General features: G+C 44.7%; 1 protein-coding gene and 1 long non-coding RNA gene across 2 annotated transcripts in view; one reads left to right on the top strand and one right to left on the bottom strand.

Moving 5' to 3' along the window:
• Positions 1-18,121, top strand: part of LOC311142663 — a 352,769-nt gene that overhangs the window by 70,172 nt on the left and 264,476 nt on the right. The gene's annotated exons all lie outside the window — the stretch shown is intronic.
• On the bottom strand, positions 24-17,742 carry LOC311098651 (NLR family CARD domain-containing protein 3-like; the record flags this gene model as incomplete). The annotated part of the gene is made up of 4 exons (XM_084139188.1): positions 16,279-17,742; positions 11,638-11,755; positions 2,178-2,492; positions 24-620 (listed from the first exon to the last, which is right to left on the bottom strand). The coding sequence occupies exons 1-4, from the start codon at positions 17,658-17,660 to the stop codon at positions 24-26; spliced, it is 2,412 nt and encodes an 803-aa protein (XP_083995314.1). The 5' UTR covers positions 17,661-17,742.

Raw genomic sequence — 18,121 nt, 5'->3', positions numbered from 1 at the left:
TGCACATTACCAGCAGCGATGATTTATCCAAGGAAGGAGATGGTGGAGCGATGGAATTCGCATTTTCCTGCTTTGTCAATAAAGCTGGTTCTCCAGGAGCCGCTGGAAGACCTGTGGACGTGGAGAACGTGTTCTTGAGCTGAGCGGGAAAAGACGAGGATGTCGTCGAGGTAGACAAACACGAACCGGTTCAACATGTCGCGGAGAATGTCGTTAACCAGGGCCTGGAACACAGAAGGAGCGTTGGTCAGACTGAATGGCATCACCAGGTATTCGTAGTGTCCGCTAGCAGTGTTGAAGGCTGTCTTCCACTCGTCACCTTCCCGTATCCGCAGCAGATGGTAGAAGTTCCGCAGCTCTAACTTAGAGAAAATAGTGGCCCCCTGGAGTGGCTTGAATGCCGAGGCGATTAGTGGTAGCGGGTAGCGGTTCTTAACCGTGATGTCATTAAGGCCTCGGTAGTTGATGCACGGACACAGGGTTTTGTCCCTCTTCTCCAAAAAGAAGAAACCTGCGCCGGTGGGAGAGGCAGAAGGACGGATACACCCTGCAGCCAGGAAGTCCTCGATGTACGTCTCCATAGCCTTGGTCTCCGGACCCGACAGTGAATACAGCCGTCCCTGGGGTGGTGTAGTGCCCGGGAGAAGGTCGATCCCGCAGTCATAGTTTCGATGCGAAGCGAAGTGGCCCGGACCTTGCTGAAAACCTCCCGGAGGTCCTGGTACTCCGCAGGAATGACGGAGAGGTCCGAGGCTTCTTCCGAGCACACAGGAAGATGTCCGGGGCAGGCGGCGCCGACTTCAGGCAATGGGTGTGGCAGAACGGGCTCCAGCCCATGATAGCACCAGCAGTTGTTGTGGAAAATAATCACTTTACTTTATTAAAAATCTAAGTTCTTCCAGAGTTTTTGTAGAATCAAGATTTGACTTTATTTCAATTCAACAAAGCCTGTGCTGTTCTGCAGAGTAGCCCACTTTTCTCTCTCTCTCTTCCCCAGCTATACAGTCCCATTCACATCACTTCTAGCTCAAAATCCCTCCCTCTTCAGTTTCCCGCTCTCTATCACTCCGCCCACTTCCTTTGTCTACAAAGGCGGCTAAATTCGACTTTCATTCAGTTCAGAATCAATAGTAATACAATCAATCAATCCCTTATCTTGCAAAAACACTTATGTTTAGTTTAAACTCTGTTCAACCCCGGCTCTCCCGGGCTTGACCTGAAGACTGATTGTTGGACATGACAGGTCCATACTTAATCTTTCAAACATACACAAACCCCACCCCATCATGCTGTAATCAATCAAGACGATAGCCAAGGAGAGACAAAGATTTAGCCTGAACTCTGTTCAACCCTGGCCGCTCTTTCCACTTTGTTTGAGGAGAGAGGCAAAAGGCCACAGTCTGGTTTCAGTCTCTGATGAAGTAGGACAGCCATGGATTTAAGTAAGAACGAGCAATTCGACCCGAGGTCAGATTCCCACTTCACACACACACAGTGAAATGACCCAATTAAGTTATTGCCTAGCAACAGAGAATTCTAACTATATTTTCGTGATTAACTCAGTTTTATCTCATAGTCCACTAAAAAATCTACCTCACAGTTCAGTTGATAAGGGAATTGTGTCGCTGGAGCCAAGAAAACCCCAATACCACGGGAACCTGAGGAGACTTGATGAGCTGCATTCCCTGACACTCGCGGGTTGATAGGAGGATTAGTGTGGGTGACTCTGCCTATAGAGTGCCCATCCAGCTCTCTAAGGTCCATGGGAATGGAGAGGGGCTGAGTGGGGATGCCCAGATCTGACACCAGGGTAGCGTCCATGAAACTCTCATCGGCCCCAGAGGTCTGATTCCGGGGACTTCTGGGATTCCTCGGATGCGAGGTGGGATCATTGGGCGAGTGGGACCGGAATCAGACCTCTTCTCCCTCCTACATTCCCATAGCTTCCCATCGATCCGGATGGTCAAGGCAATGAGTGAGTCGAGATCCGTAGGCAGCTCCCGGACTGTGAACTCGTCTTTAACCTCCTCCAATAATCCATGAAAGAACGTGTCGAACAGGGATTCAGGTTCCAGGCACTCTCGGAAGCCAATGTGCGGAAATCAACTTCATAGTCCGCTACACTGCGGGAGTCTTCACGAAGCTGGAGTAACTTCCGGGCAGCCTCTCTCCCAAACCTTTTTCACCTCAGCCACAAACTCCTCCATACTGAAGCACACGGCAGATTGCTGTTCCCACACCACCGTAGCCCAGGCGAGAGCCTTCCCGGACATTATGAGGTGCGCTATCTTCGAGCAGTCCGAGGGGAAGGACGAGGGCTGCAGCTCGAAGATGTGGAAACACTGGGAGAGAAATGCCCGACAGGTTCCTGACTCTCCAGCGAAGCGTTGCGGAGGAGGTAAGCGAGGTTTTCGGGAATCCGGGGTGGCCTGGAGAGTCGCGCTGCTGACAACGGAGTTACTGAGGGGCTGGAAGGTTACTGTCATGGCCGGCTGCCTAACAGATAATCAGCGGAATTGCTCCAGCAATGTTTTCAAGACACGGTCATGGCGTTCCGCCAAGGTCTGGAATCCTTCCATAAGACCTCAAAGTAACTTCTCGTGCCTCCCAATGGTGGCTCCTTGGGAGGAGACGGCGTGGCGGAGCTGGTCCGAGTCTGCTGGGTCAGTCATGGCCAGTTCGCACAATCAGAACTCAGGATAAGACCCAGATGCAGACCGTTCGAATCACAGATGTTTCATAACAAAACAGGGGGCAGGCAGACGACAGGTCAAGGGTGTGTGTGTGTCCCCAGTGTTTGTGTCCAGTGTGTGTGTGTGTCCAGTGTGTGTGTGTGTCCAGTGTGTATGTGTGTCCAGTCTGTGTTGTGTGTCCAGTGTGAGTGTGTCCAGTGTGTGTGTCAAGAGTTTGTGTGTTTGTGTCCAGTATATGAGTTCGGTATATGTGTGTATGTGTGTGTTTCCAGTGTGTGTGTCCAGTGTGTCTGTGTGTTTCCAGTGTGTGTATGTGTCCAGTGTGTGTGTATGTGTGTGTGTCTGTGTGTGTGTGTGTGTGTGTGTGTTCAGTCAGTGTGTGTGTGTGTCGAGTGTGTCTGTGTCCAGTGTGTGTGTGTGTGTTTCCAGTGTGTGTGTGTGTGTGTGTGTGTGTGTCCAGTCAGTGTGTGTGTCCAGTGTGTGTGTGTGTGTGTGTGTGTGTGTGTGTGTGTGTTTCCAGTGTGTGTGTGTGTGTGTGTGTGTGTGTGTGTCCAGTGTGTGTGTGTTTGTCCAGTGTGCGTGTGTGTCCAGTGTGTGTGTATGGGTGTGTGTATGGGTGTGTTTTCAGTGTGTGTGTGTGTCCAGTGTGTACGTGTGTGTGTGTGTTCAGTGTGTGTGTCCAGTGTCTGTGCGTGTGTGTGTGTGTATGAGTGTGTGTGTCCTGTGTGTGTGTGTGTGTGTGTGTGTGTGTGTGTGTGTTCAGTGTGTGTGTCCAGTGTGTGTGTGTGTTTAGTGTGTGTGTGTTCAGTGTGTTTGTGTCCAGTGTGTGTGTGTGTCCAGTGTGTATGTGTGTCCGTGTGTCCAGTGTGTGTGTGTGTCCAGTGTGTGTGTGTGTGTCAGTGTTTCCATGGTTATTATTTACAGGGACACTGAGGAGTCAACATCATAAACCCCACCTGAACCCCAGGTGTTCAGGTGGGTCAGTGTGTCAGAGGAGACTCTGTAGAAGGACAGAGTGCCGGCTGGCCAGTCTAGATACACTCCTATTCTGTGGGAGCTGGAGGAGGGGACGTCTATGGTAGTGGACTTATTATTGTGCCAGGCAGAGTAACTGTTGTCAGAGCAGATCAGACTCCAGGACTTGTCATTGTGTCCAAGCCAACAGTCACTACCCCTTCCTCTCCTGCTGATTCCTTTATATGCCACTCCTATATCAACCCTGCTCCCACTCCACTCTATAATGTATGGTAATATAAAATGCACTTATTCCCATTAATTAACACACACACATCCTGAACACACACACACACACACACACACACTGAACACACACACACACACACACACACACACACACACACACACACACACACACACACACACTGAACACACACACACACATCCTGAACATACACACACACACAGGACACACACACACACACACACACACACACACACACAAACACACACACACACACTGAACACACACACACACATCCTGAACATACACACACACACAGGACACACACACACACACACACACACACACACACACACAAACACACACACACACACTGAACACACACATACACATCCTGAACATACACACACACACAGGACACACACACACACATCCTGAACACACACACACACCCTGAACACACACACACACACACACACCTGTATGCATGCAAGCATGAACACACACCCACACACAAACACACATTTCTAATGTAACAGGAATACGCCACACACATACACAGACACACACATTGTCAAAGCAACTCTTTGTAAACTTTGGTGTCCCTGATTTCTGCTTCTGTAGAACTACAGTTAATATTTACAGTTTTTTACAATCACTTTTTCACTAATTTCAGAACCTTCACGTAATTTTTTTTCAAAACTCTAGACACAAAACTCACAACCAATGATCAAAATGCAAATTTTTCTAAACTCTAACACTTTTTTTCAATTGCTTGGATACAATACACATAACACTAAGATCATTTGTTCATTTAACAAAAATCACCTGTTCAATATGACACAACTTAACATCAAAGTACTACTATTTCAAAAGGCAATTCACACATTACATTTCAGATGAGTGTCTATTCATTTCATTACAATTATTGTAGATGCTAAGCTACAGGACTGTTTTGCTAGCACAGACTGGAACATGTTCCGGGATTCTTCAGACAGCATTGAGGAGTACACCACATCAGTCACTGGCTTCATCAATAAGTGCATCGATGATGTCGTCCCCACAGTGACCGTACGTACATACCCCAACCAGAAGCCATGGATTACAGGAAACATCCGCACTGAGCTAAAGGGTTGAGCTGCCGCTTTCAAGGAACGGGACTCTAACCCGGACGCTTATAAGAAATCCCGCTATGACCTCCGACGAATCATCAAACAGGCAAAGAGTCAATACAGGTCTAAGATTGAATCATACTACACTGGCTCTGACGCTCGTCGGATGTGGCAGGGCTTGAAAACTATTACAGACTACAAAGGGAAGCACAGCCGCGAGCTGCCCAGTGACACAAGCCTACCAGACGAGCTAAACCACTTCTATGCTCGCTTCGAGGCAAGCAACACTGAAGCATGCACGAGAGCACCAGCTGTTCCGGACGACTATGTGATCACGCTCTCCGTAGCCGATGTGAGTAAGACTTTTAAGCAGGTCAACATTCACAAGGCCGCAGGGCCAGACGGATTACCAGGACGTGTACTCCGAGCATGTGCTGACCAACTGGCAAGTGTCTTCACTGACATTTTCAACATGTCCCTGACTGAGTCTGTAATACCAACATGTTTCAAGCAGACCACCATAGTCCCCGTGCCCAAGAACTCTAAGATAACCTGCCTAAATGACTACCGACCCGTAGCACTGACGTCTGTAGCCATGAAGTGCTTTGAAAGACTGGTCATGGCTCACATCAACAGCATAATCCCAGAAACCCTAGACCCACTCCAATTTGCATACCGCCCCAACAGATCCACAGATGATGCAATCTCTATGGCACTCCACACTGCCCTTTCCCACCTGGACAAGAGGAACACCTACGTGAGAATGCTATTCATTGACTACAGCTCAGCATTCAACACCATAGTGCCCTCTAAGCTCATCACTAAGCTAAGGATCCTGGGACTAAACACCTCCCTCTGCAACTGGATCCTGGACTTCCTGACGGGCCGCCCCCAGGTGGTAAGGGTAGGTAACAACACATCTGCCACACTGATCCTCAACACGGGGGCCCCTCAGGGGTGCGTGCTCAGTCCCCTCCTGTACTCTCTGTTCACCCATGACTGCATGGCCAGGCACGACTCCAACATCATCATTAAGTTTGCCGACGACACAACAGTGGTAGGCCTGATCACCGACAACGATGAGACAGCCTATAGGGAGGAGGTCAGAGATCTGGCCGTGTGGTGCCAGGACAACAACCTCTCCCTCAACGTGACCAAGACAAAGGAGATGATTGTGGACTACAGGAAAAAAAAGAGGACTGAGCACGCCCCCATTCTCATCGACGGGGCTGTAGTGGAACAGGTTGAGAGCTTCAAGTTCCTTGGTGTCCACATCACCAACGAACTATCATGGTCCAAACACACCAAGACAGTCGTGAAGAGGGCACGACAAAGCCTATTCCCCCTCAGGAGACTAAAAAGATTTGGCATGGGTCCTCAGATCCTCAAAAAATTCTACAGCTGCACCATCGAGAGCATCCTGACTGGTTGCAACACCGCCTGGTATGGCAACTGCTTGGCCTCTGACCGCAAGGCACTACAGAGGGTAGTGCGTACGGCCCAGTACATCACTGGGGCAAAGCTCCCTGCCATCCAGGACCTCTATACCAGGCGGTGTCAGAGGAAGGCCCTCAAAATTGTCAAAGACTCCAGCCACCCTAGTCATAGACTGTTCTCTCTGCTACCGCACGGCAAGCGGTACCGGAGTGCCAAGTCTAGGTCCAAAAGACTTCTCAACAGCTTCTACCCCCAAGCCATAAGACTCCTGAACAGCTAATCATGGCTACCCGGACTATTTGCACTGCCCCCCCACCCCATCCTTTTTACGCTGCTGCTACTCTGTTAAGTATTTATGCATAGTCACTTTAACTCTACCCACATGTACATATTACCTCAACTACCTCAACTAGCCGGTGCCCCCGCACATTGACTATGCAACGGTACCCCCCTGTATATATAGCCTCCCTACTGTCACTTTATTTTACTGTATATATAGCCTCCCTACTGTCACTTTATTTTACTTCTGCTCTTTTTTTCTCAACACTTTTTTGTTGTTGTTTTATTCTTACTTTTTTGTTTAAAATAAATGCACTGTTGGTTAAGGGCTGTAAGTAAGCATTTCACTGTAATGTCTGCACCTGTTGTATTCGGCGCATGTGACCAATAACATTTGATTTGATTTGATTTGATCCAACTATCAATTGATACAACTGCTCAAAATGATAATTAACTGTTGCATTACTCTTAATGCATAGTTGTATGGAAACAGACAAACAATATGCCATGTTTAGATCATGAAAGTTTCAAGATAACGAGATTCATTGTGACCAATTAGCGTGGAGCATGAACCAATTAGACTACATTATTTATGGATGTAATATTTCATCATCATTCTTTATCAGACACCGTTTCTATGGTCCCATGTACCACCTTTTCAGACTATTTACAGTATTGACAGTACTGCACTGTATGGATGCAGGCCCTTGTAATTGCTTGACCAATTCTGCCAACTCATTACTGATGAGTTCACATTGTGGAACGAGTATATAAAGAATTGATTGGGATCCACTTGCAACAACATAGCGATACGTACTGTAACATGGAGCCGGCAGGTGATCCAGGTCACAATAGAGGTCAAGCAGTGGTGGGAGGAAGATTAGGAAGACGTGTTGGTCAAAGGAATGGCAGGGGACAAGTACCCCTTCTGAGAGGGGGTCATGGGGGAACGTGGTAGAGGACAAGGCCACGGACCAAGACAGCGGCAGCAACAGCAAAGAGTGTCCAATGAAATCTGAGCAATAGTTGTAGACCATGTCATAAATCATGGCATGACAATGACTGAGGCGGCTACAATGATACAACCAAACCTCAGAAGGTCAACCGTGGCCTCAATAATCAGAACTTTCTGCAATGAGAACCGGTAAGTCGTCAGCATGCACTAAACATTATGCTACTCTCAATTGTCAAATGACTGCATACCAATGTGTATCACAGAGTAGGTGATGTGACCAAGTTTCTTCTTACTGTAATGTTCCCTGTAGAATTGAGACTAGGCCAAATATGGGAGGCAGAGGCAAAATTCTGACTGACCAACAAGAGCAGGCTGTGGTCGATTTGGTTCGGGCCAGAAATTATATTCGCCTTACAGAAATTCGCCAGCATATCTTGGACAATGAAGACATGTTTAACAATGTGGAATCCATAAGTTTGCCGACTATTGCACGCATGCTGAAAAGGCACCAGGTGTCTTTAAAACAACTATACCGTGTGCCTTTTGAAAGAAATGCAGACAGAGTGAAGCAAATGAGGACTGAGTATGTTCAGGTATGTTCAGTTTCAAGATGGCTGTTGTAATAAAATTCCCTAATACTGTAATTCTACATTGTACAGTAATCAGATAAATATCTTTCCAAAATGTATTTTTAGAGGGTGATGGAGCTGGATGCTGATGACAACCATCACAAATGCATATATTTGGATGAGGCAGGCTTTAACCTGGCCAAGACAAGGAGGAGAGGTCGGAATTTCATTGGCCAGCGGGCAACCATCCAAGTACCTGGACAACGTGGGGCCAACATTACCATGTGTGCGGCTATAACAGAAGATGGTGTGGTGGGACGCATACCTCGTATTGGATCATATAATGCAGCTCTCCTTGTAATCTTCCTTGATGAGCTCGATGAGGTCTGTAGAGCTGATGGCGTGACCTATGTCATTGTGTGGGATAATGTCAGGTTCCACCATGCTCATATGGTGCAAGCATGGTTTCAGGCCCATGCACAATTTACCACCCTGTATTTACCCCCGTACTCTCTTTTCCTTAACCCGATTGAGGAATTTTTCTCCACATGGAGATGGAAGGTTTATGATAGGTGCCCTCATGAACAAGTCACTCTTCTCCAGGCCATGGATGACGCATGCAATGACATCACGGCAGACCAGTGTCAGGCCTAGATTCGCCCGAAGGTTTTTTCCAAGATGTTTGGCTAATGAAAACATCCATTGTGATGTAGATGAGAACCTGTGGCCAAAAATCCACAAGACAGAGTTGATGAAAATGTAGAAGTACAGACATCACTCCTATGCTTTTCTTTTTACAGTACAAGCAAGTTGAAGAACACTGCATTTGATGTTTTACAGTACTGTATTGTTTTTCATCAATATATTTCTGATTTTGTTCAATGATTCCACTGTGTCTGTAGTATTCTCTCTACTACTGCAGTACTTTTACAGGGATGTATTTACATGTAGTACCATAATGAAACATGTATCACCTATTTTGTACTACAATATTTCATGATTGTACGAACAATGACACAGTGAAACTATCGGTTGCTTGTGTGTGGGTGATCTAAATTAACGTTTCATTGGTATTTCACAATACATTTGTTTTTTGAACCAATGATTGTGCAAGTGCAAGATTTCTTTAAAGATATGAATGCACAATGCAATGTTTTGAACATTGGACAGCCTGTGTAACAAGTGATGACCGTTTTGAGTTTTGTGTCTAGAGTTTTGAAAAATGACGTCAAGGTTCTGAAATTAGTGCCAAAGTGATTGTAAAAAACTGTAATATGACCAAGTAAGTAATGATGGTGGTCTTTGACTTTGACTTCACTTGAAGTAATACTTATTCTTAGTCATATTCTTCCCAGCAGTCAACACTCACATTTTCTAAGTCCAGGTTTCATTGTGTTCTCTCCACCATGTTCCACACTGTAGCGGAAAGCAGAAGAACAGACAGTCATTGAGGGATGATGTCTCACACACACACACACACAGTCAGCATAAAACTTTGTGTGTGTCCAGTGTGTGTTTGTTTGTGTGTGTTTGTGTGTCCAGTATGTGTGTGTGTGTGTCCAGTGTGTGTGTGTCCAGTGTGTTTAGGTCCAGTGTGTGTGTGTCTGAGTCCAGTGTGTGTGTTTATGTTTGTGTCCAGTGTGTGTGTGTGTCCAGTGTGTGTGTGTGTGTGTGTGTCCAGCGTGTGTGTGTGTGTGTCCAGGTCCAGTGTGTGTGTTTGTGTGTCCAGTTTTGTGTGTGTGTCCAGTTTGTGTGTGAGTGTCCAGTGTGTGTGAGTGTGTGTCCAGTGTGTGTGTGTGTGTGTGTGTCCAGCGTGTTTGTCTGTGTGTGTGTCCAGCGTGTGTGTGTGTGTGGGTCCAGTGTGTGTGTATGGGTCAAGTTTGTGTGTGTGTGTCCAGTTTGTGTGTGTGTGTCCAGTGTGTTTGTGTGTGTGTGTGTGTGTATGTGTGTGTGTGTGTTTCCAGTGTGTGTGTGCCCAATGTGTGTGTCCAGTGTGTTTGTGTCCAGTGTGTGTGTGTGTGTGTCCTTTGTGTGTGTGTGTGTGTGTGTGTGTGTCCAGTGTATGTGTGTGTGTGTGTGTCCAGTGTGTGTGTGTGTGTGTGTGTGTCCAGTGTGTGTGTGTGTCCAGTGTTTGTGTGTGTGTGTGTGTGTGTGTGTGTCCAGTGTGTGTGTGTGTGTGTGTGTGTGTATGTGTGTGTGTGTGTGTGTGTGTGTGTCCAGTGTGTGTGTGCGTGTCCAGTGTGTGTAGGTCCAGTGTGTGTGTTTGTGAATGTCCAGTGTGTGTGTGTCCAGTGTCTGTGTGTGTGTGTTCAGTGTGTGTGTGTCCAGTGTGTGTGTGTGTGTGTGGGTCCAGTGTGTGTGTTTGTGTGTCCAGTGTGTATGTGTGTGTTTCCAGTGTGTGTGTGTGTGTCCAGTGTGTGTGTGTGTGTGTGTGTGTGTGTGTGTGTGTGTGTGTGTGTGTGTGTGTGTGTGTGTGTGTGTGTGTGTGTGTGTGTGTGTGTGTCCAGTGTGTGTGAGCGTGTCCAGTGTGTGTAGGTCAAGTGTGTGTGTGTGTGTGTGTGTGTGTGTGTGTGTGTGTGGGTCCAGTGTGTGGGTCCAGTGTGTGTACATTATGTGTCTCCAGTTCGTGTGTGTGTGTGTCCAGTGTACGTGTCCAGTGTGTGTGTGTGTGTGTGTGTGTGTCCAGTGTGTTTGGGTCCAGTGTGTGTTTGTGTGTGTGTGTGTGTTTATGTGTGTGTGGGTCCAGTGTGTGTGTCTGTGTCCAGTGTGTGTGTCCAGTGTGTGTGTGTGTGTGTCCAGTGTGTGTGTGTGTTTGTGTGTGTGTGTGTTTGTCTGTGTCCAATGTGTGTGTGTGTGTGTGTGTGTGTGTGTGTGTGTGTGTCCAGTGTGTGTGTGTTTCCAGTGTTTGTGTCCAGTGTGTGTGTGTTTGTGTGTCCAGTGTGTGTGTGTGTGTTTGTGTGTGTGTGTGTTTGTCTGTGTCCAATGTGTGTGTGTGTGTGTGTGTGTGTGTGTGTGTGTGTGTGTGTGTGTGTGTGTGTGTGTCCAGTGTGTGTGTGTGTGTCCACACACACTGGACAAACACAGACAAACACACACTGGACACACACACACACTGGACACACACACACTGGACACACACTGGACACACAAACATACTGGACACACACACACACACACTGGACACACACACTGGACACACACACTGGACCCACACACACACACACACACACAGTCTTTATATAATTTAGTCCAAGTGGTGGTCAGAATGTTTGTCTTAACTAGCCTGATAACTCCAACATGTCTGATATGAACATTGCCATAAACCCTCTACATACTTGAGTTTCTCCAGTCTGCAGTGTGGATCCTCCAGTCCAGCAGAGAGCAGTCTGACTCCTGAGTCTCCTGGGTGATTGTAGCTCAGGTCCAGCTCTCTCAGGTGTGAGGGGTATGACTTCAGAGCTGAGACCAGAGCAGCACAGCCTTCCTCTGTGACTAGACAGCCTGACAGCCTGCAAAGAGTCAAATCATATTAAAACCACACTGCTATTCTTTGGTGGTCAAAATAGTGGCAGTATATTTTTTCAACATATTCAGATATATCAGTGTCCTGAAACTTGACATATCTATTCATAAATGAATGTATCATTATTAGAAATTACCATAATATTGCTTGTAGAGACAAAAATGTATAGTACGAATATTTGAGTAGACTGACCAGAGGAGTTTAAAAAGCAGTATCAGTCAAAAGACAGACAGTGAGGTATCAGATTTAGATTGTATTGAGTATCCAGTCCAAACCATATCTATTTTGACAGTGAAGCTAACATTTTAAATGTGGCTCTATACTCCAGCATTTTGGAATTGAGATCAAATGTTTTATATGAGGTGACAATATATTATGTTACCTTTTATTTTAGGGTATTTTCATACATATCTGTTTCACCGTTTAGAAATGAAAGCACTTTATGTATCTAGTCCCCCCATTTGAAGAAGTCATAAGATTTCTGACAAATTAACTTACAGTGTATTAAAGTAGTCAAAAGTTTAGTATTTGGTCCCAAACTCATTGGTTGCATTTGCAGTTTGTTTTGGTTGTGTTTTGGGTTATGTTTTGTCCGATAGTAACTGAATGGTGGATGATGACTGGATTAATCTTCTGTCTAAGTGAGTAGATAACATGTTTCTAAACACTACTAAATTAATTAAATTAATTAAGAAAAATCATGAATGAATCATGAACAATTATGAATGAGAAAGTTACAGAGGCTACAACAAAACATGCTAACCTCTCACCATTACCAATAACAGAGGGGGTATGATCCTTGTTCCTCTGTAACTTTCTCATTCATCATCATTCACGATTCATTCATTATTATTCATAATCATGGTAGCATCCACATGAATGTAGAAGTGTTCAGAAACATCTTCTATTCTTACTGACAACACAAGTGAAGTGACTCCAAAATGACAGGACATTATTCACCATTCAGTTTCTATTGGGGAAAACATCATCCAAAACACAACCAAAACAAACTGAAAAAGCATTCAACAAGTTTGTAGAATCACAAGCTTGATGTAATCACTGCGGGTAAGGAATATGGGACCAAATACTAAACTTATGACTACTTTAATACCATAAAATTGAATATGTCCAAATCACCTAATATGAAACATTCTATCTCAAATCCAAATTGCTGGAGCATAGCGCCAAATAAAAACTGTAAGCTTCACTGTCCAAACACACATGGTGTGGACTATGTGTGCCTGGTAAACACATGTGGATCTGGTGAACAGTTATCACTTGTTGACCAACTACAGGAAGACTGACCTCAGAGTCTCAAGTTTACAGTGGGGATTCCCCAGTCCAGCAGAGAGCAGCTTCACTCCTGAATCCTTCAGGTCATTGTTACTCAGGTCCAGCTCTCTCAGGTGTGAGGGGTTTGACTTCAGAGCTGAGACCAGAGAAGCACAGCCTTCCTCTGTGACTAGACAGCGTGACAGTCTGCAAAAGTAAAATCATATTAAAATCACACTGCTATTCTTTGGTGTGAAAATATATTCTTGCAACAATTTCAGATACATCAGTGTCCTGAAACCTGCCAAATCTATTCATATATGTATATATACACACTACTACCAGTCAAACGTTTGGACACACCTACACATTCAAGGGTTTTTATTTATTTTTACTATTTTTTACATTGTAGAATAATAGTGAAGACATCAAAACTATGAAATAACACATATGGAATCATGTAGTAACCAAAGAAGTCAAATCCAAATATATTTTATATTTCAGATTCTTCAAATAGCCTCCCTTTGCCTTGATGACAGCTTTGCACACTCTTGGCATTCTCTCAACCAGCTTCATGAGGTAGTCACCTGGAATGCATTTCAATTAACAGGTGTGCCTTCTTAAAAGTTAATTTGTGGAATTTCTTTCCTTCCTAATGCGTTTGAGCCAATCAGTTGTGTTGTGACAAGGTAGGGTGGGTATACAGAAGATAGCCCTATTTGGTAAAAGACCCAGTCCATATTATGGCAATAACAGCTCAAATAAGCAAAGAGAGACAACAGTCCTTCATTACTTTAAGACATGAAGGTCAGTTAATACGGAACATTTCAAGAACTTTGAATGTTTTTTCAAGTGCAGTCGCAAAAAACATCAAGCGCTATGATGAAACTGGCTCTCATGAGGACCGTCACAGGAATGGAAGACCCAAAGTTACCTCTGCTGTAGAGGATAAGTTCATTAGAGTTACCAGCCTCAGAAATTGCAGCCCAAATAAATGCTTCACAGAGTTCAAGTCACAGACACATCTCAACATCAACTGTTCAAAGGGGACTGTGTGAATCAGGCTTTCATGGTTGAATTGCTGCAAAGAAATCACTACTAAAGGACACCAATAAGAAGAAGAGTCCTGCTTGGGCCAAGAAACACGAGCAATGGACATTACACCGGTGGACATTTGTCCTTTGGTCTGGAATCCAAATTGGAGATTTTTGGTTCCATCCGCCGTGTCTTTGTGAGAAGCGGTGTGGGTGAACGGATGATCTCCGCATGTGTAGTTCCCACCGTAAAGCATGGAGGAGGAGGTGTTATGGTGTGGGGGTGCTTTGCTGGTGACACTGTCTGTGATTTATTGAGAATTCAAGGCACACTTAGCGAACATGGCTACCACAGCATTCTGCAGCGATACGCCATCCCATCTGGTTTGGGCTTAGTGGAACTATCATTTGTTTTTCAACAGGACAATGACCCAACACACTTCCAGGCTGTGTAAGGGCTATTTGACCAATAAGGAGAGGGATTGAGTGCTGCATCAGATGACCTGGCCTCCATAATCACCCGACCTCAACCCAATTGAGATGGTTTGGAATGAGTCGGACGGCAGAGTGAAGGAAAAGCAGCCAACAAGTGCTCAGCATATGTGGGAACTCTTTTAAGACTGTTGGACATGCATTCCAGGTGACTACCTCATGAAGCTGGTTGAGAGAATGCCAAGAGTGTGCAAAGTTGTCATCAAGGCAAAGGGTAGCTATTTGAAGAATTTCAAACATAAAATATATTTTGATTGGTTTAACACTTGTTTGGTTACTACATGTTTCCATACTTGTTATTTCATAGTTTTGATGTCTTCACTGTTATTCTACAATGTAAAAATGTTTTTTTTTTAAATAAGAAAAATAAAGAAAACCGTTGAATGAGTCCAAACTTTTGACTGGTACTGTATATAAATGAATTAATGTATCATTTTTAACAGTAGATAACATGTTTCTAAACACTACTAAATTAAAATGTGTGTGTGTGTGTGTGTCCAGTGTGTGTATGTGTGTGTGTGTGTGTGTGTGTGTGTGTGTGTGTGTGTGTGTGTGTGTGTGTGTGTGTGTGTGTGTGTGTGTGTGTGTGTGTGTGCCCAGTGTGTGTGTGTCCAGTGTGTGTGTGTCCAATGTGTTCATTGAGTGAAACAGGAATACTGACCTCAGAGTATCCAGTTTACAGTGGGGATTCCCCAGTCCAGCAGAGAGCAGCTTCACTCCTGAATCCTTCAGGTCATTGTTACTCAGATCCAGCTCTCTCAGGTGTGAGGGGTTTGACTTCAGAGCTGAGACCAGAGATGCACAGCCTTCCTCTGTGAATAGACAGCCTGACAGCCTGCAAAGAGTCAAATCATATTAAAACCACACTGCTATTCTTTGGTGTTGAGTAATTTCCTTTCTGTGAGTACATAACATGTTTCTAAACACTACTAAAGTAATCATGATGATGCCATGATTGAGAAAGATCATGAATGAATCATGTATAATAGTGAGTGAGAAAGTTACAGAGGCTACAACAAAACATGCTAACCTCTCACCATTACCTTTAAAAAAAAGGTGACATTCTGTATTGTTGCCTAATATGAAACATTTTATCTCAAATCCAAAATGCTGGAGCATAGCACCAAATTTTAAACTGTAAGTTTCACTGTCCAAACACATATGGTGTGGACTATGTGTGCCTGGTAAACACATGTGGATCTGGTGAACAGTTATCACTTGTTGACCAACTACAGGAATACTGACCTCAGAGTCTCCAGTTTACAGTGGGGATTCCCCAGGACAGCAGAGAGCAGCTTCACTCCTGAATCCTTCAGGTCATTGTTACTCAGATCCAGCTCTCTCAGGTGTGAGGGGTTTGACTTCAGAGCTGAGACCAGAGAAGCACAGCCTTCCTTTGTGAGTCCACAGAATGACAGCCTGCAAAGAGATCATCATGATTTCACAAACACACTGTTAATTTAACACCAGTAGTGTAGAAGGACAATGGCAGATGCATTTGGTTTATTCTCTTAAACAACATATAGATTCATCTTCTGTCTCCTAGAATTGTATGGTCATATTGTTATACTAATGTGAACACCAATGCACCGATTCAGTACGTTTTTCAATGTAATACTATATATTATATACATATTATAATACATATATTTCTCTAAACTGAATATTTCTTCCTGATGATTAGTACTTAAATGTCATTTTATGTACTCACTGAGCAGCTCTGGAGGCTTTGACCATTGGCAGCAGCCTCAGAAGACCTTCCTCTGATCTGGAGTATTTCTTCGGGTCAAACACATCCAGCTCCTTTTCTGAAGTCAGCAACACAAAGACCAGAGCTGACAACTGTGCAGGTGACAGTTTGGCTTCTGAGAGACTTCCTGATCTCAGGTAGCTTTGGATCTCCTCCACTAGAGAATGGTCATTCAGTTCATTCAGACAGTGGAACAGATTGATGCACCTCTCTGGAGAGGGATTCTCCCTGATCTTCTCCTTGATGTACTTGACTGTTTTTTCATGGCTCTGTGAGCTGCTTCTTGTCTTTGTCAGTAGACCTCGTAAGTGCTTCTGATTGGACTCCAGTGAGAGGCCCAGAAGGAAGCGGAGGAAAAGGTCAAGGTTTCCTGTCTCACTTTGTAAGGCTTTATCCACAGCACTCTTGTAGAAAGTAACTTCAGGCTTGTCTCTGAACAGCACAAAAAAGTATTTGGACAATGATTGAGGTTCATCCATTAGATTTTCATTGTTGTTTATGAATGAGAGGAACACATATACAGCAGCCAGAAACTCCTGAATGCTCAGATGGACGAAGCAGTACACCTTGTCCTGGTACAGCCCACATTCCTCTTTAAAGAGCTGTGTGCACAATCCTGAGTACACTGAGGCTTCATTGACATCAATGCCAGCCTCGATCAGGTCTTCTTCATAGAAAATCAGATTGCCCTTCACAAGCTGTTGAAAAGCCAGTTTTCCCAGTGACAGAACGCTCTCTTTATTCCAGTGTGGACCTGTCTCTTCTTTCCCAAGATACTTTTCATTCTTCTGTTTGGTATGAAACACCACAAGGTGTGAGTACATCTCAGTCAGGTTCTTGGGCATCTCTTCTCTCTTGTGTTTCAACATGTGTTCAAGGACTATTGCAGAAATCCAACAGAAGACTGGAATATGGCACATGATGTGGAGGCTCCTTGATGTCTTTATGTGTGAGATGATTCTGCTGGCCAGGTCCTCATCACTGAATCTCTTCCTGAAGTACTCCTCCTTCTGTGGGTCATTGAACCCTCGTACCTCTGTCACTTGGTCAACACACCCTGAAGGGATCATATTGGTTGCTGCAGGTCGGGTAGTTATCCAGAGGAGAGCAGAGGGAAGCAGATTTCCCTTGATGAGATTTGTCAGCAGAACATCCACTGAGGTTGACTCTGTGACGTCCCAACAGATCTTGTTCTTCTGGAAGTCTAGGGGCAGTCGGCACTCATCCAGACCATCAAAGATGAACAGAACTTTGTACTTGTCGTAGTTGGAGATTCTTGATTCTTTGGTTTCCTTTGAGAAGTGATTGAGAAGTTCAATCAAAGTGTGTTTTTCCCATTTCATCAAATTCAGCTCCCGAAAAGGGAATGAAAATACAAATTGGACATCCTGATTTGCTTTTCCTTCAGCCCAGTCCAGAATGAACTTCTGCACAGAGACTGTTTTTCCAATGCCAGCGACTCCCTTTGTCAGCACAGTTCTGATAAGTTTGTCTTGTCCAGTTAAGGGTTTGAAGACATCGTTACATTTGATTGCAGTCTCTGGTCTTGCTTGTTTCCTGGTTGTTGTCTCAATCTGTCTCAGCTCATGTTCATTATTGACCTCTCCTGTTCCACCCTCTGTGATGTAGAGCTCTGTGTAGATCTTATTGAGAAGTGTTGGGTTTCCTTGTTTAGCGATCCCCTCAAATACACATTGAAACTTCTTCTTTAGATTAGATTTGAGTTCACGTTGGCAAATCACAACAAGCTCATCTGAATGAAGAAATAACACAGAGGATATTAATATTAAGTCTGTTTTAATGC

The sequence above is a fragment of the Coregonus lavaretus genome (genome assembly GCF_964263955.1).
Source record: "Coregonus lavaretus genome assembly, chromosome: 2".
NCBI classification, from domain to species: domain Eukaryota; kingdom Metazoa; phylum Chordata; class Actinopteri; order Salmoniformes; family Salmonidae; genus Coregonus; species Coregonus lavaretus.
Note: the sequence above shows the minus strand (reverse complement) of the source record. Positions and strands in the feature narration are given on the sequence as shown.